Source organism: Ambystoma mexicanum, chromosome 14, assembly GCF_040938575.1.
Source record: "Ambystoma mexicanum isolate Mex_15411 chromosome 14, UKY_AmexF1_1, whole genome shotgun sequence".
Taxonomy (NCBI): Eukaryota; Metazoa; Chordata; class Amphibia; order Caudata; family Ambystomatidae; genus Ambystoma; species Ambystoma mexicanum.
Window position 1 is genome coordinate 197,376,801 of NC_090940.1, and position 23,085 is coordinate 197,399,885.

At 46.8% G+C, this 23,085-nt stretch overlaps 1 protein-coding gene across 2 annotated transcripts in view; it reads right to left on the reverse strand.

Moving 5' to 3' along the window:
* The window catches only part of DHRS7 (dehydrogenase/reductase 7), a 399,399-nt gene that overhangs the window by 73,368 nt on the left and 302,946 nt on the right, over positions 1-23,085 (reverse strand). For both annotated transcript variants that reach the window (XM_069638906.1, XM_069638905.1), the window contains exon 6: positions 22,658-22,870. In XM_069638906.1, the coding sequence (XP_069495007.1) occupies positions 22,658-22,870 (213 nt within the window). The remainder of the gene's footprint in view (positions 1-22,657; positions 22,871-23,085) is intronic.

The window sequence follows — 23,085 nt, forward strand, 5'->3', positions numbered from 1 at the left end:
TTGCTTCCCTGCGTAGGTGTGCAGCCGCCACCGCCAGTACCTTGGTGAATACCCTTGGTGCTGAAGCTATCCCGAAGGGCAGTACCTTGAATTGGTAGTGGCGACTGTCCACCTTGAAGCGCAAGTACTTTTTGTGCGCTGGGAGCATGGAAATATGAAAATAAGCATCTTTCATATCCAAGGTTGCCATGTAATCCCCCTTTTTTAGGAGGGGGATTACCTCTTGTAGCGTGGTCATACGGAATTTTTGGGGCTTGACATATTTGTTGGCAGGCCGTAAGTCCAATACTGGGCGCATTGTCAAATCTTTCTTTGGCACAAGGAAGTAAGTTGAATAGATACCCTTGTTTACCTGGTGTCCTGGGACGAGTTCTATCGCGTCCTTTTCTAGCAGAATGGCGATCTCCTCGAGAAGGATCCTTTGATGCTCTAGGGAGTGCACTCTTTGTCGTGGAGGATGATTCCGGGGACGCTGCAGTAGTTCTATACAATATCCTGCGGATACTGTTGACAGCACCCATCTGTCTGAGGTGATCCCTTCCCAAGCCTGGGTGAAGGTGGAAATGCGTCCCCCTACTGGGGTTGCGTGGCAAGGGACCCTGAACTGAGCGTCACTGTTTTGGTGGAGGCGTGCCACCGCCCTTGTTGGGGCTGCCTCTGCCTCTTCCACGACCTCTCTTGTTACCCCTGCCGTAACTCTGGGTAGACTGCTGGTTGTTATTCCATTGTGTACCTTGTCCCTGGGCATAGTTGCCTCTTTGTGAATTTTGGCCGCGTGGGCGACGAAAATTATTGTTCCCCCTCTGGTTAGGGGGTTTGTTGGTAAGCTGGCCAAGGGATTTGAGAGTCTCATATTCATCTTTGGCATTTTTAAGTGCGTCTTCGACCGCTTTCCCAAACAATAGGTCGGGTTCCACTGGCTTGTCTATTAAAGAAGCCTGGGTTTCTGTCTTGAATCCCGACTGCCGTAACCACGCATGTCTCTTGATAACAGTACCTTCTGCTATCAATCTCCCTGCGTTGTCAGCGGCGTCGAAAGTTGCTTTTAAAATGCAACCAGACACGGCTCTCCCCTCTGCCGAGATCCGAGCCAGCTGGCCCTTTAACGGTTCTGGAGCAGAGGCAATGAGCGCCGCGACTTCTTCCCATTGATGGCAATTGTAACTAGCCAACAGGGTGGTGGAATTCGCAATCCTTGCTTGGTAGGCGGACGTTGAGGCTACCTTTCTGCCAAACCCGTAAAGTTTTTTGCTCTCCTTGTCGGGAGGAGCTTCTGATGAAGATAAGGGCGTGCCAGCCCTCTTTCTAGTGTTGGTCACCACTAGGGAATCTGGTTTAAGATGTCCCTTTATATACAGAGGGTCAGACTGGGCTGCCCGGAAAATCTTTTCAATTCTGGGGTTGACAGCTCTGGTGAGGTTAGGATTCACCAGGGAAGGATCTATTCTTCGTTGGATGGATTTGAGGATAGGGATGGTCTGAGCGACCGGTCTTCTCTCTCCTACAAACTCCTCCGCGAAGTCCCTTTCCTCCTGTACACCGTGGGTGTCGATGTGGAAGTGTTCCGCTGCTCGAGCGAGAACCTCGTTAAGGAGGGGCTGGTTATCAACTGGAGAGTCAGTAACTGGGGCTTCGCTTTGTACTGGGGAATCTACTCTGTAAATTTCCTGCTCATCTTCTCCCTCCTCCAGGTCCTCATCCTCTGCATAGTAATCTGTCCCGGTTTGTTCTTCCATAATTGCAAACTCCTGGTCCTCTTCAGGGAAAACTTGTCCCTGATAACTGGGGAGTGGAGTAGAATATGGAGTGGAGTAAGGCTGAACCTTGAAGGGTTCAGGTCTTTCGACCCGGGGCTTTTTACTTAGCGGGATAGGATCGGAGGAGCCTGAGGGTGTGGCCCCTTGAGGGTTATATGAAAGAAAGTGTTCTGGGTTCTTATTATAAAAATCAGCCAAGGAAGACATCCTAGACATAACCCTGTCTATGTCTTCACTGGACCATTCCCTGGAACAGGGTATTACTTTAGCAGGTGATTTATTTTCAAGGGTAGACTTGTGTTTGCTTGTCTGCTTAGGCTTTACAGGGGTGGAAGGCTGTGCTTTCCGCTGTTTCCCCCCTTCTCCGTGCGTGGAAAAATGTTTTCCCTGTCCCTTGGGGGCCCCAGAGACTTTCGACGCCTGGCGTCGAGGGTCTGGAAAGGTATCTGTGTGCTTCGGGCGTGGGGCCTCACTGGTGTTAACCGCGGTCTCGGTATCTTGGAGCGCGGCCTGGGGGTGGAAGTCGTCTTCGTCTCCCGACGATCGAACTTCCGTTAGTGTGTGTAGCGAGGCACTCTTGGCAAGAGTGGATGATTGCCTTGCGTCGTGAGGCGATCTCGATCGAGAGCGCCCAGAGGACACCGAGTCGGACCGTTCTTTTTGTGCCTCTTTCCGGGAAGTCGACGTCGTCGAGGTCCGGTTGGTCTTAGTGTGTTTAGTGTGTGTTAGGTGTGTAGCGCTTGCGTCGCCGGGGGTCTTCCCCATAGCCGCCTTGCCGGACGACCTTCCGAGGTCGGGGACCTGCGCTCGTCGGCTGTCTTTCGACGCCGTAATGCCCTCGCCGTCCGAAAGTACGGCGTCGCTGCCATCGCTGAAGGCGCCCTCCGCTGCCATGGCCTCCTGCCTGGCGTGGTGGGCCCAACGCTTTGTCGAACGGTCCTTAAGTGTCTTAGGTTTAAACCTACTACACGCTCTGCAGTTCGCTTCGGGGTGATCCCTCGGCAAGCAGAGATTGCACGTGGCGTGCCTGTCGACCCAAGGGTATTTGCGATTGCACTTGGGGCAGAATTGAAAAGGGGTACCCTCCATACGCACCTTAAGGCAGCGGGCTGCTAAGTGTAGGAATATATATAAATGTAACTATATATCAAGAGTGAAGAGTATGTACCACCCCCCACTCTCCCTACTTGTAAGGGCCGAGGCCAGCGGCCTACTAGGCCCGGGCCGAGGCCAGCGGCCTACCGAGGCCCAGATCCGTCGTGCAGCAGTCGACGGTCGATGACTTCTCCAGCCGTCGTCGAGGTTGAGGGTCGACGTTGGGGTGGGGAAGGGAATGAATAAGAATTAAAATTATAATAACAGCAAAAGTATGGCTAAGGCCAGGGAACTCCGCAAGATGCTTCCGACCAGTATGGCGGAAAAAAACAATCTGAGGATCCTACACGCGTGAGGGATCTTGGGTACAGTGGACGTCACACTAGGGATAGTATTACTGGCACGCCTGTGTCGACGCCCATTTTCGACTTTCGAAAAACAAACTGTAATACTCCGCAGCTTCCACTAGATGTCGGCCTATGCACAGCATGTGATCTAAGCAGATTCCACAAGCCTCAGAAATATATATATAAAATACATGACAATTACAAAGTTAGCATGTGTGTTTGCAAATAAAACACATGAAAACAATGGGGGCTAAAAGCTGGGCTATCAAGGGGCATGGTTAGTCTTGGTGCAGTTGCAAACTTGCTCCTTACAGATGCATATCTCAGTGATATTGGTTACCAGAGAAGTATGTGACAAGTAGGTAGTGTGTCTAGTAATGCTCCCATGACCTCCACACCATGGTTAATACCTACCTGAAAGTGCCATTTTCCTCAGACAATGGAGTTTAAGTTATAGCTCCACAAAATAGATCCCTGAATTGGACTCTGCCAGTGGAGCACTAGTTAGAAAACAAGAAACAAACATCACAATCAACAAGTGGAATGTGCTATGTTATTACAATGTATACAGCACTTCCCTGCCATCTGCTTGGGCTCTAGGTTCTCGGGCGGATCTGAAAGAGTGGGACGTTGATGTGGTTAGGGGGAAGAAAGGAGAAAAAGCACGATAGCTTTGCTGTTGTTGTGATGAAATGACCTGGAGTGAGTAATAGTAAAACCATCTACTCAGCCCTCAGAATTCTACAAACAAGGATTCTAATCATAAAGGTAAAACAGGCACAGCAAAGAGATATACCTCTTTCTCCTTTTGTGGCAATGTTGGGCAAGGGAGGGCTAAACTCTCAGAAGGGATATGAATGTGATCCAGTTGCAACTAAAACGGCAACATTACAACATTCCAACAAAGCAATTCCAACTCAAGGTACTATACAGATATATACTTAAATTAAACACACCAATGTACAACTAGTGAAAACATTATGAAAAACCCAGCGTTATAACGTAAGATGGAGAAATGCAGAATGTAAAAATGCAAGCACTTTGGATACTTGGCAGGGAGGAAAAAGGCAACAAAGTATCACATTGTTCAAAAAGGATATGCTTCTTGTAGGGAAAAGGTATCAAAGGGACTTAACCATTCTCTAGGGCCCCAAAAGGATGGACCAAAGGGACATGGTCAGTTCAAGTACCTTATTCCAATCTTAGGTGGCTTGACAATGTCAAGCCAGACTAGTTCTCTTTGTGCAAGTGGGTCGAACTAAGTTCAGGTGCGTTGAGTCGTGTTGGTCTAAGCAGTGTCGAGTCAGCAGTTTGAAGGCAGCGTTTGAGCGATGCAGTTTGGAAGGCTCACCAGGATCAGTTTAAAGATCGGCCAGTTTGAGACCTAACTGTTAGTTAGGATCGACGAGCGACGTTCCAGTGGTTCGAGTTGAAGTCTAGTGATGGTTTCAAGTTGTGATCCTGTGTATGGTTAGACGAGGCAGCGATTCAATGTCAAGCCTGTTTCAGTCGCTGGTTACCACTTTCTCGGGTCGATGCGTAACAGGATGCTTCCAGTGGTTCAAGTCAAGTTTCAGCGATAAACTGGTGGATGCAGCCAAAGAGGTGATGTACTTTGTGAGATATGATGCAGCACCAAGCCTGTCCGAAGAAGCAAACATAGCAGTTTGAATGAGTGCTAAATACAGCACTGGCGGATCTGTGGTTTGAATGTGGAAAACACTGCTTGAATGCAGTTTGATCAGTTAGAGGTGGGGAAACACAGCGGTTCTGGCTCCCAGAATGCTGTGTCCCCCAATCCAGGTAACTCTGAGACAAGATAAATCATTGTTCCCGTTCTCCCAACACATGTCGCAGGTCATGCTTCAGCAGCAGGTCAGCCCCAAAGTACCCCGAGAGTGGTTAGGGAGCAGAGCTTGCCTCTGCCCTGGAACATTCAATCTTCATCTCACTGGCGAAGGGCTCTAGAAAGATAAACTCTGTTAAAAGAAGCCCAAATGGATTCTTCCTCATGTCCTGCATGGTACAAAAGGGAATCAAGAAGCAATGAGACTCTTTTAAAAGCAAGGCATGCAGATGATTGGACAAAAGCAAACCTGCTTTATGGTGTGCAACCCCTGTGTTTGTGACAAATGGACTTTGCTGTCTTGCATCATCCCCAAAGTTCTTTGCGCTAAAGGAAGTGGAGGAGACAGGAAGGAAGGAGGGGAACAGAGAGAAACAAGATGCTGGGATCCTTTCCCCAACTCGATGAGCTTCCTCCGACTATACTAACGCTGTCCCCTTCTCAGGTCCATAGCATCAAACGCCCTTTGGTATGCAACACCCTGGTGTGAGGCTCGTCCTTTTGTTTAGCACATGCCTTTTGATTCCTGCTGTAGGACTGTCCTGCTGGAAAGAAGTGTTGCCCGGCCTCACAAAGGATCAAAAGAGACTCCTAGTCTTTCAGGCTTCAATTGGGCTTACAGCAACACAGAGCTCATAACAGCATCAGAGGCCCTCATTCCATTGGCCTAAGGTTGCCTGCAGAGGTCAGGGGACCTATTAGAGGCATTCAGGATCGATCTACAGACTGCTCACTTGAACTTTGACCCTCAAAACCGCCATCCTTGAAAGGCCTTTCTACCTCCAAAAGGGTCTTCAACTGGGCTGAGAGCAAGACGGAGCTCATAACAGCACCAGAGACACTCCTTGCATCTGCCTCAGCCTGCTTAAAGAGGCAACCTGGCTCCCCCACCGGCTCCTGCTGCTAATATGAGCGCAGCGCCCTTCATCCAGCCCACTCCCCTCAGCCACCTGCACCACCATCAAGCGGCGAACAGGGCAGCCGGGTCAGGACTCCATCTCCCGGACTGCCCTACTCTGTAGCCACAAGCTGATGAGCCTGCCACTGCTTCCAGTACTCGACTCCTTGCTTTGGGGCAACTCTCAGCAAAGGGCAAACAGCTAAGGGTCAACCTGTAGCCTTTCCTCCAGCCTCTTTTACTTTGAGCAATTGCTTTGCTATGTCCTGCTACTTGCTTGTGAGTACCAATTATTCTCGTCTACATCCCCCTTCATTCTCCTCTGCTCAAAACCATTTTGACTATCTTCCTATCCTTATCATCTCTTTTCCTTGATGCTACCAGTCTTTTCGCTCACTTAGTCTCTCTATTAAAAAAACTCTAACTTCATCACACGTCCTCTTCTTGAATCTGCTCCCAGTGCCTCTCTACTTCGGAGACTCATCATTATGCTTCTACATCTAACTTTTCATATTGCTCTTTGGAATGCACAACCTGTCTGTAACAAGGCTTCCTTTATCTCCGACTTCCTTCTTTCCCATTATCCCTCTATTGACCTCATTACCCTTAAAGAAACCTGGATTTCTTTCTCAGACTCTCTAACCTATGCAGTCCGGTCTCTCTTTTACCTCATTATTCAAAAGTCCTAGAGCATGTAGTTTTCAACTGAGTTCCTTGACCCACACAACCTCTGGGATTCTCTTCAATCTGGTTTCCGACTTCTGCACTCTACTGAGTCAGCTCTCCTCAATGTCAGCAACTACATCTCGTTCAGTCATCATGCTAACCGTTCATATATTGCTTTCTTTTCAACTTTTCTGCAGCCGTTGATAGCGTAAACCATTCTGACCTTCTCTCAGCATGATCTCTCCTAGGCATTCTCCTAGGGACCAGGCCTTCGCTTGTTTTTTTACATTTAAAAAAAAATGTTATTGGACATTTCTATGGCGCCTACACACAAGTGTTTCCAGGTGCCACAAGACAAGATGTGGGTGGGGGACATGGTGATAAGTGCAAAGGGGGAGGGTAGAGGGAGAAGTTCAGGAATGGGGTACCCGCCAGGGTCGGGCGGACAAGTGCTGGTCGGGCCAAGGGGTTTACCATCAAATTATCCAATTAAAAAATTTGAAAAGGAGTAATTAACCATTTCTTTTCTAATAACGCGGTGGTGGAGGGGGGTGGGGAGTCCCCCCGCCCTCCCCTCACGCTCCTACCTTAACTAATACCCTTGCCCCACCCATACCTATATTTTATTAAAAACAACCCACAATTTCAAAACAAAATAGTTACAAAAATGTAGTAATGTCTTCGTCTTTTTTTTTTTATTCGATCATTTATACGGATACTGGGCCATGGTGGTAAGTGCCAGGGGAAAGAGGGGGGAGGGGAAGAAGAGTGCAGTGGACAGGGAGGACAAAGCTGGGATAGTCTGGGAGAGGGTGCCTGAGGGCAAGTGCCAGCAGAAGATGCTGGGGGGGTGGACTGGCCCCTGTATGACTAATGGGACAAGGCCACAGTCGCAGCAACAGAATGTAGAGTTTACCACGGGAGGGGAGAGGGGAGGAAGAGGAGAAAAAGAAGGTCTTGAGAAGTTCACGAAACCTAAGAAGATCCGGCTCAAGTCTGAGGGGGGGGGGGCTGTTCCAGAGCGAGGCGCCAGCCGAGGAAATGGATCAACCTTCCACTCTATCATTGGAGAAACGCTAGACCTGCAGAGAGTTTGAGCCAGAAGACCTAAGGATTCTGGCTGGTAGGTATTTCGGGAGAGAAAGCTGGAGGTAGAGAGGTCCCAGGGCCCAGAAAGCCTTGTGGATGATGCAAAGTGTATTGAATTTGATACTTGCAGTCACTCTGAGCAAGTGGAGAGATTTTAGGGATGGAGCAATGCAGTCCCTGGGCTTGAGGCCCTGGGTTTGCTTTATATCTCGCCTCAGACATTTCCAGATGTCGTCGAACTGCCTTACCTCCCCACTCAACCCCCTTACTGTTGGCGTTCCCCAAGATCAGTCCTAGGTCCACTTCTCTTCACACCTCTGCTCTTGGCACCTTGATCTTCGTCTATGGTTTAGTTTATCAACTCTTTGTTGATGACACTCAGATATTCTTCTCCTTTTCCGCCTTATCTGACAAGCTACCGTCCAAAGCGTCTAACCGTCTCTGCCATCATATACTGAATGGCGTCTCACACGCTCATGCTGAAACCACTAAGAAAAAGTTATTTACTTCCCCGCCAAACCAGTGAACTCTTCCTCTACCCCTGTTCTATTTGTCTCTCTTAACCACCTTTCCTTCTCTGTTTCTGCTCGCAATATTAGTGTTGTCTTCAACCCATCTCACAACTTCTCGCTCTTCATCTCCGAATCTGCCACTATGGCCAGGCTTAATCTCCTCAAAATAGGACAAATAAGACATCTTCTTCCCTTCAACACTGCTAAGCACCTAATCTCGTCTTTAGTACTCTCTCGATCTGACTACTGTGCCAGTCTACTGTACGGCCTTCCCAACTACGCTTTTTCACCTCGCAGCTATGTCCTCAACTTTGCTACACTCTTCAACCTTCCCTGCTTCACCCACACCTCTCCAGCACGTCGTCAGTTAGGCTGGTTATCTATGACACAGAGGGCAAAGAATAAAGCGATTCTCATCATCTTCAAAACTAAACACAGACGTGCCTCATCCTACCTATCGGCCCATCTCACCCACTACTTCCCCCACCCCCTCGGTTCATGTCATCATCCAGGACTCACCTCCTTGCCACCTTTTGTGCCCCATGTGCTCCCTCTCATTTCCGCTCTCTTTCTCTCCTCACTCTGGAATGCTCTTCCAATCTGTTTTTAAATCCAACCTCCTAGCTCTCCTCCTTTCTGAAGAACCACTTACATAGCATTCAATGCCACCACATCTCCCTGTTCTATCCGCCTATCTACGACAACCCCACGGCACTCATCCCTCACCCCTTCACCTAAAACATTCCTCTTCCTCCACTATCCCATTCCTATATCATGCTCTACTGTCCTTGTCCATGGTTCATGTTTCTACATCTGCTGATTCATCTGGTCGTAAATCCACATCCTCCCACCAATTGTTTTGCACACTGGTCCTCACACTGTAAATTAATGTTAAAAGGTTTTGTAAGCATTTTTGTGCTGAAAATGCATTGTTTTCCGTGTAATTTTCATTAAATAAATAAATGCAAATTAAATAAAATGTCCTGCTTGATGGCAGAGACAGGCTGTCTGTCTAAAAATCACGCAACCCTTCTATAGCTCGCCTGGGCTCACAGTGTTTACATATGTTTGAGCCAGAGCAGATGTGTCTTAGATCATTTTGGCAAATGCTAGACACCGTTATTTATTTATTTACATGTTTTTAAAGCGCTCACACAGCCCGCAGGCATCGAGGCGCTGGTGCAGGAATTGTTTTTTGTTTTTTAGTTGCATAATTGTTTTTTGTCTTAGCTGCGTATTTATAACATGCTTAAATACCCAGAGGTTTCTAAGCGCGGACCCGGGTATCGAACCTGTGTTGCTTCGTGTTGTCTTGTTTCCAAGGCGAACACGTTGCCACTTGAACTATAGGTATGACTTTTGTTGAAAGATTAAACTGACACCACAATATTAATTCCTCATAACTATGTAGTTTTGGAACAGATGTGCAGATTATAAATGTAGCCTCTGTGCTGAAGGGATTTTAGCTGTCAAGAGGGATGTTGTGATATTTGAACCTGCTCTGTGCTACTGGAGAGCAGGCACTACAGATCAGGATACTAACGTAGCAGGGCACAAGTGTTCACTATGCTTTTGCCATGGAGCTTAATGAAAGGGGTCTGGTTAGACGTCCACTGGGATGGAATTACCCACAACATGTTATTAATTAATACACATTTTAAAAGCTAGAGCTTCTACACTCTAAGAAAATGACATTTCCTCACAGTTGTGTTAATGTGTTGAGGTGGGAAGTACTAGGAGTTCTGAATTGGAGTCCGTTTCTAGGTGTTCCAGGGAATAGAGGCATTTTTGTCAGAAGCGTTGTGTGTCCCTGGGGCTAGGATGCATTGGCACGGGGTGTGGTATGTAAGCTGGTTGTAGAGGTGTAGTGTATTGATGTATGATGTCTGCTGGGAGAGGTCTTCAGCTTCCATCTGCGGGTAGCTTACCTGGTATGCGTATTGTGTGTTGGAATGTTGAATTTGAGCAGGTTAGTAATGGGAGAAGTACGGGACCTCGATGGACAAACAAACCTGAAACCACATAGATCATAACATGGCATAGCAAGACTTGTGAAAATGCGTGAAAGTCATCACAAAATATCAGATATCATAGAAACATATGGAGAAAAAAATTGCAATCTTGGGTCCTCCCTAAAACTAGATTGTTGCAGCCAGGTCTCATTTCCCTTTCTCACATTGTGTGAGAAACCAGAAGGTGTCTCATCCACTAGTCCCCGAGGATCTGTCATCCAGGTGGCCAGGACACAACCATCGCTTTTGGGTCCAGTTCCTGGGGGGTTGACCAGTGTGGGAGGATCACCTGGGTGAGGGGTTTTCGGGAAGTAAGTGGAACACTGGATGGAGAAACGCAGTATCCCCGTCCCTGTAACACCTTTACCCCATCGTACCAAGTAGGATATATAGGAACTCTAGCCCCCCCCATCCCCTTTACAACACACACACTTTCACACGGACAGCCCGCAATGAGGGAAAACAGACTAAAACCCAAGTCATATACCTGATGTGTCCCAATACAATGGTCAGGCGAGGTCAGGCAATTACTGACCATCACACACACCGACTTCCATTAAGCTTTCCCACACGGATAAAAGACAAAGCGAGAGAGCACATTCCAAGCAAGGCAAGGCACACAAGGAAACAGCAGTTCCAAGATGGCAGTTTAACGAGAGAAGAAAGATGGAAAAACAGAAGGGGATCGCAAGGAGGGAAGTTCCCTTGACCTTTTCGACAAGAAACCGTCACTTTCTTGAAACCTCGAGAATCAAAAGCGTAAGACCAGGAAACCAGGCTGAAGAATCCTGCATTGTGTGTTGGATTTACCTGGGGCCCTCCAGCGTCAATAATCAAGGCGGGAAGAAGTGCCAGCTGCCGTCGTACTGTCCTTGGCTCCATGAATAAATAAATAAATAATAAATAAATGAAAAAAGCAGCGTCAGTGAAATCAACACAGCCGGTGAGTTGGAGAGACCGATACAAGACCAGTCTGTGTTAAAGCCAAGGTTGCAAGCAGCTACGTTGTATGGCGAGCGCTGCAACAAACATTGTTAAAAACGTGTGTGATGAAGGACGTGAGTAAAGTTGAACTGCTGATGAGTGATTGATCTTTTAAAGAAAGATACACTACCCTTAGCAGAATGGTTTGGCACCGTGTGGGTGCTCAGTCGAAAGTCTCTGTAAGGTAGTGAGAAACCTGAAGGTGTCTAACCAGCTAGTCCCCAGGGATCAGTCATCCAGATGGCCAGGACATAGCCATTGCTTTTGGATCCAGTTCCTGGGGTGGATCAGTGCGGGAGGATCAACTGGATCAGGGATCTTCGGGGAGCAGAAGTGGGACACCGGACAGCGAGATACGGTATCCCCTTCCCCGTAACACATTTTCCCCATCCTAACAGGTAGGATACTTGGGAAGTCAACCCCCGCCCCTTTTCCCGCCGACACAAACACTTTCTCACTGACAGCTCACTGTGAGAGAAAACGGACCAACACCCGAGCCATATACCTGACATGTCCCCACACAATGGTCAGGCAGAGTCGGATAATTACTTAGACAATATGCCCAGAGACTGCAGGCTATTACCACATAATATTTCAAAAAAGGTAGCAGGCGCTCCTCTCCAGAAAGAACATGGCATAATAACCTCTTCTGAGGTGAGAGTTTGCAGCACACGCTTTTTGCTCACTGTACCTTTCACAGATGGGAAATACCCATTTGCATTTCAGTCTTTGTTCCGCCCACATGGGCAGTCCAGCACCGAAATGCTGTGGCAATTCCTCTCTGAACAAGAGTACCAACAGCAACCCCATACACGTGTTTCAGCCTTGTTGGGCCTCATCAGTGATGTGAAGCTGTGCCTCTCTGAGCACAGTGAGTAGGGAGTCCACGTCTGGTTGCCCCCAGGTAACTCAGGGTGACCAACCCCAAGTTCCTTGCAAATATTTCCAAAAAGGTAGCAGGCGCTCCTCTCCAGAAAGAACATGGCATGATAACCTGTTCTGAGATGAGAGTTTGCAGCACCCGCTTTTTGCTCACTGTACCTTGCTCTGCAAGGAGGGAAGTGCCCTTAACCTTTTCAGAGAAAGACTGTTACTTTCATGAGCCTTTGAGAATAAGAAACCCAAGACCTGGAATTAAAGCTGAGGAAACCTGCATTGTGTGCCAGAGGTACCGGGGGCTCTACTGCGTCGATAGCCAAGGCGGGGAGAAGCGTTTGCAGCTGTGGTACTGTGCTTGGCTCCTACAACAAAGCAGCGCCAGTAAAGTCAGCAGAGCTAGTAAGTCAGAGAGACGGATACCAGACCGGGCTGTGTTATAGCCAAGGTTGCAAGCATCAACATTATATAGAGAAATATGAAGAGAACAGTGTGTGAAGCGTGTGTGATGAGCGATTAAACAGCAGATGAGTGACTGAACTTTTGAAGCCAAGACAGATACCGTAAACAGAGTGGGCCGGCGCCATGTGGGTGCTCATTCGAACGTGTCGGTTAGGTATCCAACTGAGAGGTGACAAATGTAAAAGGAATTGTGAAATCGAAGTGGTCCTGCAACGGGTCAAGCTAAACCCTGTGCACATTCGAAACTCTTCGATAGTTGATACTAACTGAAATTGGTCCGAACCCAGCTGAGGGAGACTAATTGTGTAAGAGGAAGGATCTGAGCCCGGCTGAGGGAGATTCGGTGTGACCAACGAGTCACCTGAGGAAGAATATTCTATGAACATTGTAAAAAGGGATCTGAGCCCGGAAGAGGGGGATCTAAAGTATTGATCATTGTAAAAGGGATCTGAGCCCGGCTGAGGGGGATCCAGGGTGAAATGTGAATCACCTGAATTTGGTACTTGTAAGAGGGAAATAGCTTTTTGTTTATTTTGGTACATCAGGCCTTCTAAATTGAGAGTCTTTGATAAGTAAAGACACTTGGGGACAGAAGGGCCTGATGCTAGTGATTGAACTGTATCCTCGTGCCAAAGAATCCAGAGATTGTGCTACGCTAGAGTGAACCGCCTTGTCCCGTGCTGAAAACGTGGGGAGGGAGGCTAACGGCCTGAACAACCTGCATACAATTTTGTGAACACTTCTTTCTTTTTCATAAACACTACCTCACACTATTTGTATTTAGAGGTAAGGATTGGCAATAGGTTTTTTAGTATAGGCCCTTTTATTTTGACACGACACCACTAGGACTGCATTATTATGTTTTGATGGTAGTAGTTTGCTCCCATCTGTACATTTAGGATTAGCTACACGTTTACCATAACCTTGTTGAAGTTCAATAAACACCCTTGAACTGCGGTCACTTGTGTCTGTCTTACTGTTGATGCCATGCCTCTCTTACAGTATCCAGCTGAGAATTGGCAAAGTGAAAGTGAGAAAGAGAGTATATCAAGAAGAGAGCAAGTAATTGTGAATCAAAGTGGTCCTGCGACGGGCTGAGCAAAATCCTGCGCACAGTCTAAAGTCTTCGATTTCTGAAATAAAGCTTGGAAAAGTAGAGGAAATTGGTCTAGGCCAGGCAGAGGGAGATCAATTGAAAGCTTTGTGTTAAAGTGGGTCTGAGCCCAGTGGAGAGGGACCCAAGGTGAATCGAAAACCACCCAAGAAATTGTACATGAGAATCCTAAGGAGAAAGGAACTTTTGAATGTTTGTTGCATCAGGCCCGGTAAGAGACTTTGAATAACAAAGAGACTTTGCACAGAAGGCCCTGATACTGAGATTTGAACTGCATCCTTGTGCTAGAGAAGCCAGACAGTGTGCTAAGCTCGATTGTGCCGCCTTGTCCCTGGCTGAAAACGTGGGGAAGGGAAGCCAACGGCTTGAATATCCTGACAGATCATTTCTTGAACGCTTTTGTTTTGCATAACATTGTTTCCCACACCATTTGTATTTAAAAGTAAGTTTGGCAATAGGTTTATTAGTATAGGCCCTTTTATTTTGACAGACTGAACTAGGACTGCGTTATTATTTGATGGCTCTAGCTTGCTCCTATCTTTAGATTTAGGATTAGATAGGTGTTTTTCAAACCCAACTGAAGCTCAAACACCCTTGAACTGTGATCACTTGTGTCTGTCTTACTGTTTGATACCATGCCTTCCTCACAATTGCCACTGTCAAACCGTGCCCCTACACCTCACCTCTCTCAAACACATCCATTTTACCCTTTGTGCCACAAAAACCTGGGAATCGGCAGTCGTAGTAAGGGGGCAATCTAGAGACTCAGCTTATTACGATAAACTAGGTTCTAAGTGTTATGGCAGGCAAATACTTTTGGTTCAGAGAAACAGCTTCTTGGGCTATGAAGACCTTGGGTACCGATTTGAACTTCCTTGTTATATAGGTTTGTAAGGCAAGTCCCACTACAAGTAATACAAATCAATCCAAAAGAGCCAAAAAAGAATGCATGAGATATGAGAACAACAAAATGTATTATAACACAGTATAGGCCGGGAATTATCTAAAAGACATTCAATTCTGACACTTAAGATGGTCGGTTTTATAGAAAATTACAGACGACAAAGACAACAAATGTTACAAATTATTCCCATTTTCAAGGCCTATGATTTGCCATCGCCATTTGCACTATAGGTGCTTCCATACATTTTCTAACTCTATTAGTGTATTCTAACCTTGTGACTAAATTAAAATATCAAGCTGTTGGTTCATTAGCATTGAGATCATCTCCTTTCACAGGGCACTTATTGGGTAATGTTCTTTTAAACTTGTATCTTATGTTTTTAACATTTGATTGGTTGCTCCTTCTTGTGTGGAGTGAGTGACTGAGTATGTTTCATCCAATCCACGTGTGTGGGTTGTTGTAGTGTGTGGGTGTAGGGTGTGTGTGTGTGTGTGTGTGTCATACATTACTCACCGCCATCGTATTTGCTGATGATTGTATCTTCTTAGATTCACATGATGTGCATATAGTCGACATCTAGTGTTAATCGCAGAGTATTGCATTTTTTTTTGTAGATCGAAACGGACGTCGACATGGGCGTGAATGTAACACTATCCCTAACGTGACGTGTAGTGTACACAAGATCACTCACACGTTGAGGTCCCACTGGTTGTTTTTTTCTGCAGTGAGGGAGCCTTATAGTCTGCGTGAGCGAGTACAGAAGAGAGAAGGTGTAAGAAGTTTATGTTCCTTCTACTCCAAGAGGGGAGGAAGGGTGGGTGCATGTGAATCTAAGCAGATACAATCATCAGAAATACCATTACGGTGAGTAATGTTTGTCTTCTGAAGCTTTTGGATCTGCTTAGAATCACATGCTGTGCATAGACTAGCGAGCAGTACCCAGAGATGGTGGTGGGATGTGTGAAGGAACAGTAGCAAAGAGATGTCTTAGCACTGCTTGTCCCACCTGAGAATCAGACCTAGAGTGTGTATGTAGGCAGTAGTGCTGTGTAACAGTGTGCACAGAACTCCAAGTTGCTGCTTTGGAAATGGAATCTAGATGAACATTTGCAATGAATGCTATGGTAGCCCATGTGCCCCAAGTCGAGTGAGCTCTATGCATGATGTGTAGATCTCTCTTGGCAAGAGTAACACAGTGTGATGCTGTTTAGAATCCACTTGGAAATAGCTGACTTAGAGGCATGATCCCCTTCTCTACCAGCTGCCACTGATACAAAGAACTGGTTTGTTTTTCTTAGTAGCTTTGTCTTTTCCAGATAGTAAAAACCTGCTCTCCTCACATCGAGTGTGTGGAGGCTCCTTTCTGCTACGTTAGTGGGGTTCTGAAAAAAAGTGGGTAGTTGGCAAATCTCGCTGACCTTGTTATCCAGAGACTGTTCCCCTCTGAGGGGTTCTGTGGGTATCTGGAGGCTTAGCCTGGCCATTAGGCATTTTCCAGGGTGGCGAACAAGTCGAACTCTGGAAAGCCCCATTCTGCAAAGACGTTGAGTAAAATGTCCTCTTGTAGCTGCCATTCATGCTCTATGGGTAGGGGGAAATCTGTGCCGATTACGTCTGCCAGAAGATTGAGTTCCCCTGGAACATGTTGTGAGAGGAGGAACATGTGTTTGAGTTCCCACTTCCAGATGTTCTGGGACAGTCTGGATAGCCCTAGAGAGTGAGTGCCCCTTTGTTTGTTCAAGTAGTACATGGCAGTGGTACTGTTTGTGAGGACTAGAGCTGTCTTCCCCTGGTGGTGTGTCTGGAAAGCCTTCAGGACATCGAACACTAGCAGTTCCAACAGGTTGATATGATTAGACGCTACTGCTGGAGACCACAAGCCATGCGCTGTCTGTTGAAGGTGAGTGCCCCCCCCATCCCGACAGATGCGTCTGTGGCAAGAGTGGCCTCTACTGTGGGCGTGGTGAAAGTTTATCCCTGCAGAATGTTCTCCCTTGAAAGCTACTGCAGTGACTGAAAAAGGGCTGCCGAGACAACCACTAGATCGTCGCACTGGCCGCTGGCCTGTCACCATTGGCTCCGAGAGCCACTCTTGCATACGGCGCATGCGCAGACGAGCATAAGGAACTAGGAAGACGCAGGACACCAGCAGTTACATAGCTTTGCCTACAATCACCAAGTGACTAGCTACATAGTGAAGGACCTGCAACAGCATGTTTTTGACCCTCTCTTTGGAGGGAAAGACGAGCCAATCTTCTGTTCGAATTAGAGCCCCCAGAAACTTTTTGACCTGGCTGGATTTCATTTTGTTGAGAATCCTAAGTTGAAGAGGAGATCTACCATCTTCTGGGTATTTATCTAGCATGTGCCGTATGAATCCCCTGTTGTGAGCCAGTCGTCGAGGTAAGGATGGACTGGGATGGAATGCCTGTGCAGGTGAGCCGCCATTACCACCAGTACCTTTTGGGAACACCCTTGGTGCTGAGGCAATGCCATAGGGGAGAACCTTGAACTCATAGTGGGTGTCCTCTATCATGAACCTGAGGTACTTTCTGTGTGCTGGCAACATTGAAATATGAAAGTATGCATCTTTCATGTCCAATGTGGCCATGTAATCCCTCTGCTGCAGCAACGGGCTTACCTACTGAAGGGTTGTCATCCTGAACTTGTGACGTTTGACATACTTGTTCGCAGGTCTAAAACAGGGTGCATGGTGAGATCCTTTTGGGGAACAAGGAAATACACTAAACAAATACCCTTGATTACCTGGAGAAGGGGGACGACTTTGATGGCACCCTTTTCCAGCAGGACCTGAACTTCTCCCAGAAGGATGTGCAGGTGTTCTGGCGACAGGCGTCTGCTTCTTGGTGGGTGATAGCGAGGTGGTCAGAGAAATTCGATACAGTACCCGTGGGCAACAGTCTTTAGTACCCACTGATCTGAAGTGATCCCCAGGCGTGGATACATGAAGAAAGGCGACCCTTGACCGAGGAAGCATGGGAGGAGGCCTGTACCGGCGGGTCACTTGGAGGTGGAGCCCCTGGGAGCAGAGTTTCTACCACTGCCCTTGCCCCTACGAGAGCCTCTTTGCTGATACTGGAAGTTGCCAGAGGATCCCTGAACGGAGGACCAGAGGGCACCCCCCGAGCCATACTGACCTTGGGGCGAGCGGGAGAAGGATTGGCCACAAAAGGACCAGCGAGCGTTAGGGCTGCCGCGCTGGTGAAAGCGTTTAGCCAAAATCTTGCTAAGTGACTTTAAAGTCTTGTGCTCCTTTTTTGCCATTTCCAGGGCGTCATCAAGCGCCTTCCTGAACAGGTTGGATTCCTCCACTGGCTTGTTAATTAAGGAGGCTTGTGTTTCAGGTTTGAACCTGGAGTTCTTCAACCAGGTATGCTGCTTGAGTAGGGATCCCTGCACAAGGGTGCGTCCAGCGGTTTCGGCCAAGTTCAGAGTGTTTTTCAGGATAATCTGGGTCACTTGTCTGCCTTCAGCCACGACCGCCAGCAGGAGTGATCATGCAGGCTCTGGAACTTCCTGAAGGCCATCCTCTACTAGGCCCCACTGAACATCACTGTAACTCTCAAGGAGGGTGGTGTTGTTGGCAATCCTCGTTGAGTAGGCTGCAGAGGCAGTGATGCGCTTACCAAGGGTGTACTTTTTTTTTTATAATCCTTGTCTGGATGGGATTCTGCCGAAGACAGTGGTACACCTGCCAGCTTGCGAGTGGTTGTTACCACCAAGGAGTCTGGTGTGGCGTGACCCCTAATGTAGAGAGGATCGGAGGGGGCTGGGCAAAACAATTTTTCCACACAGGGATTAACTGCCTGTGTAAGGGAAAGGGACAGTAAGGAAGGAGCCAGGCATCTTTTAATAGAATTTAATTAGGGAATGGCTTAGCTATCCTTCAGGAGGTCCTCCACAAAGTCAGATTCAGGGGCCGCTTTGTGCGTAGCAATTTTAAAACGGTCAGCTGCTCTTTTTAAGAGGGAGGTAAACAGCATTTGGTCATCAACTGGTGACAAATCGCTCTGCAGAGGAGTACTAGGGGGATCAAGACAGATGACATCTGGGTCAGTGTTATCGGGCGGTCTGTGCCACGAGCCCTGGTCCTCTGCCTGATCCCAGATGGGTCTTGATAGACAGGGTCTTGTCATAAAGGTTAAATTCTTCGTAAGAAACATCCTAGGCCGGGTCCTCAGTGTTGTCCCCAAAGATATTAACACGGTATTCCTGTGGTTCCTCCAAAGAGGGAAACTGGGCACATTTCTGAGATTGAGAGTGGATGGGGCAGGAGTCCACTTCCCCATGTCTCTTCAAGGTGCTGTCATACTGGTCTGGTACTGGTCTGAAAAGTTGAACTCAGCCATCTTAGCCATACATTCTTCAAACCGCTCCCTGGTCCATTCTGAGGAAGCTGAAGGGTCAGTGGGTGTAAAGGGCTGCCTAGAAGGGGGTGAATCCTTCTGTAAGACCTTAGAAAGAGGTTAGTGTGCCTCAGAATAGTCCCCATGGGGAGAGGGGGTCTCTCTTGAGACTACGGCCACCAAAACGGAAACCGAAAGCTTCTTGTGGAGCTTCAGAAGCTCTATTGACGGCGTAGAGGGTTTCGGCGCGCCTGTAGGTGCTGTCGGCGACACTACCCCGAGACCTTTGGCATTCTAGTGCCTTTGGACGGCAGGTCGACGGTAGTGGGAGTTTTAATAGAAGCGCCGTTCCAGAGGAACTGGTATGCCCATTCAAATGCTGCAGCTGCATGGAAGGCACCGAACCGCGAGGTGACATTTTCGGCGAGCCTATGGGTGTTGAGGAATTCTTAGATGACCCTGTCGTAGAGGCCTTATGGGTTGTGTGCTTAATTACATGTGGTGCATGGGTGCCCTTGTCGCCAGGGTGTGACTTCCGCATAACAGTGCCGACAGCCTGCCTATCGGGAACGAGCGCGTGGGCTCTGCGGAAAGGTCAATTGCTTCCAAATCGGAGCCATGGCTGCCAACGGATTCCTCGTCCGAAGCAACAGCGCAGGCAGGGGAAAGGTTTTCGGCCTGAATAGCGTAAGCCGCCCACCGCTTAGTCCACCTGTCGAAAGAGTTTACAGGCCTTACACGAGCGATTGTCGTGGTCACGAGGAACACACTTGTTGCATTGGCGATGGGTGTCTTTCCAGGGAAATGTGCAGTTACAAGACGGGCAGAATCTAAAAGGAATCCTTTCTATAGCAGAGGTTAGCAGCAGCCAGACCGACAAGAGAAAGAGAGTGGTGAAAGAAATGCATTCTTAGAGAGAAGAAAGAAAACGCTCCCCACTCTCCCTACTGAAAAGGGCACGCCTGAGGGCCATGGCCATGCGGTCAACAGTCGCTGAGCAGTTGTAGATGTAGGCATTGGCGGCAGAAAACCCACGATACAGCTGTTGAGATGGTGGTCCAAGTTCACTAAACACCCGTAGGCCATGGGAATAGATATAGCAATATAAAGTCTTATGAGCTCTGCATAAGCGGCCAACTAGGTTGGTGGAAAAAAACTATCTGGTGGGACCTCCACGCGTGAGGGATCTGGGGTACACTAGACATCACGTTAGAGATAGTGTTACAGTCACACCCATGTCGACATCCCTTTCGATCTTTGAAAAAAAGATGCAATACTCTGATTACCACTAGATATTGATAATATGCTTACAACAATAACAGTTTTGCATATATAATCACATAGAAAAGAATCAATAAGGCTCAATAAAATCAACACATCACAATAAAAACACCAATATACCATTTGATAATTCTTTTAAAATGGCTAATATCATCGCATAAAATGTCATCATATAAAAAATGTAATTCATATCATTCCCATCAAGCAGTCTGCTCCAAATATCACCCATAATGCAGTTGTGCATATTATCGTATGCCATAAGAGGTTTACTACTTAGCTCTACAAGACTTTCGCACTCACATATTATATGGTGTGCTGTTTCTAATATATTTATTCCACATAATCTGCAGTATCCAAGTTCTTTTTGAATACCGACTCGTGCGCCTAGTATTTCGAAGACATTACATCTGTTGAATTTAAACATCAGATACCAGCGAATAGTAGTACAATCAGTATAGGCAAGTTGATAAGATGGTTTACTCTCTCTCACATCCAAATGACCAAGAAATATTCTACTATTAGCTTTTGTCGCCAAGTTAACTATCCTTTGTTCTCTATCTAGATCATATACCAGGTTTTTCAACTTCTGCTTTGTCTGAGCAATAGAATATAGAAGCCAACAAGAAGTATCATTATTAATCCATTTACAGTAAACCCCTCTCCATCAATGTAGGGTTAGAAAATCAGCTTTGTTATCTACCTGTCCATATTGTTCCATTAGCTTCACCACAAAGGTACCGTAGGTGAGTCTTGTCAATTTAACATACAACATAGCTACCATCAGTTGTACTCAACTATTGACACTATTCAGCTCACATTCTAATAGGATGTATTCATACGAGAGATTGTTAGGCATTCTCATTAGTATCTTCAGCAATTTTTCTTCAAATTTATCCAACTCATTTTTAAAATGACTCTCCCCAAATTTCAGCATATACCATACAGGATACAATTTGATGTGCTTATATAACTATGATGCTTATATAATATATGAAGTTGTTCTTACTACTATTGTGTATATGCCGAGAGGGATATTTGTGAGTTTCCATAAAAAATCACTGACTCCCGATTGATTCTACTTCATGTGTAATGGTGCTTTGCAGGACTTCTTTCTTAGCACTTGGAGCTCACAGTTATCCTACAGAGGGCAGTGTTGCACTTTGATCATTCTATCTTGACAAGCATACTCTTCACTGCTCGTCGTCCAGTTCCTGCAAACATGCGACCTTCGTTATGATATGTTTGGATGTACTGCCTAGGAACATAAATTGTTATATCTCTGTTGAACACAAGCATGGGGACTCAGCTAAACTGATGTCTTTTGACCAATCAGTTGGCAGTGTTTTGTCCTTTAGCACTGCGGTCTGCTATCTTTCTTTGTTGCTTTTACAAGACCTCACTACCGCAGCACAGTCCTGGGAAGACGTTTGCCCCCCCCCCTTGCCTTGACAAACTGCACAGCATTTAGTCTTGCATTGGGAAGTTACAACTTGGTGTGCGTACGCATATCTCTGCAAGGGTCTGGCCGATGCTTTCTGCTGAGGGTGTTCATGCTTCAAGGATCTTGAGGCCTACATGTATGGTTTTTCAGTTAGTGTAAGGGGTAGCTATCATTATCATTATGAGCGCCCCTCTGTGTTTCTTTGCCCAACGTTAAATGCTTCTGTATCTACCAAGGAGGACACGGTTATGTTCAAATATAAAGTATATGCATTATGACTTGCTGAAGTATGGCTACTACTGCTTTGTTGGGTCTACGCAGGGAAGTCTTCTTGTGTGGGGCTGCTTGCTCGTAAGCAGTTTGACTTTTTCACAGTGACTTTCGCAGCTTATATCCTCGCACATGGTTTAGGGTGTTGGATGTATTGTCCAATGTTACTGTACTCCGTAACAGGTTGGCAGGCTGCGTGCCATCTCAAACCTCACTCTATCTTGCTCAGCGGACAGCTGGGGCTTTTGCCCATCGAGGTGCATTGTTTTTGGGGTAATGTACAGCTCAATCAGGGCAGGGGCTAGAACCCCTAGTTGTTTCTCCCAGATATATATCCCAGTGTCTCTCATAAGCCTCAAACTCCTCTCACACAGTGGACACAGCCACAGACCAAAACCCCACACCCACCACCCCACACCTGGTTTTGTAGCCATTCCATAACTTCGCTTTCAGAATGATGCTAAAACCCTGCCAGGGGTTCTTCATGGTGAAATGAGGAGCAGGCAAAATAAAAGGTGGCGTCTGGATACGTCAAAGTGCCCCATGAAGCTGGATTTGCCATCCCTTAGGCCTAGAGGTGGACTCTTGCTGCAGGAAGGTAAAGCGAAGCAATCGGACAATGAAAGAAGGGGAGTTGGGGTAAGGGAGCACTTGGGATGGACATTTTGTGGCATCAGCAGAAACAATTAAACAAATTAATTATTTTTAAATGGGGAAAGTAAAAGACATCACCTACCAATCCACTTTTAAAGTTCATTATTCTTTTTCTGCCAATCTTTTCTGTTATCCACCAAGCCCATGTAGGCGAATACTGCCATAAGTAGAATATGCTCAAAAATGGCTGATCTGAAATCCAGGATTCCTTCAAATTATTGGCAATGGCAATCAACATCAGATGAACACAGCGTGCAGTGGGCATTTTGTAGGACTGGTCCGTGCTCATAGGAGTCTGAAAAGTAAAATGCGACATTTCTAAATTTACACATAGCACTTGACTAACATCTAGCATAAACCGAGAGTCCACTAGGTTTATGGTGCATTTAAATTCATTACAGTTTTAAGGAGATAATCATCTTTAAATTATTTATGTTTTTGAATCCTTGCATAGAAAGAAAATGCATCACATTGTCATGGATTTGATCCATAAGGGCTATACGATATGAT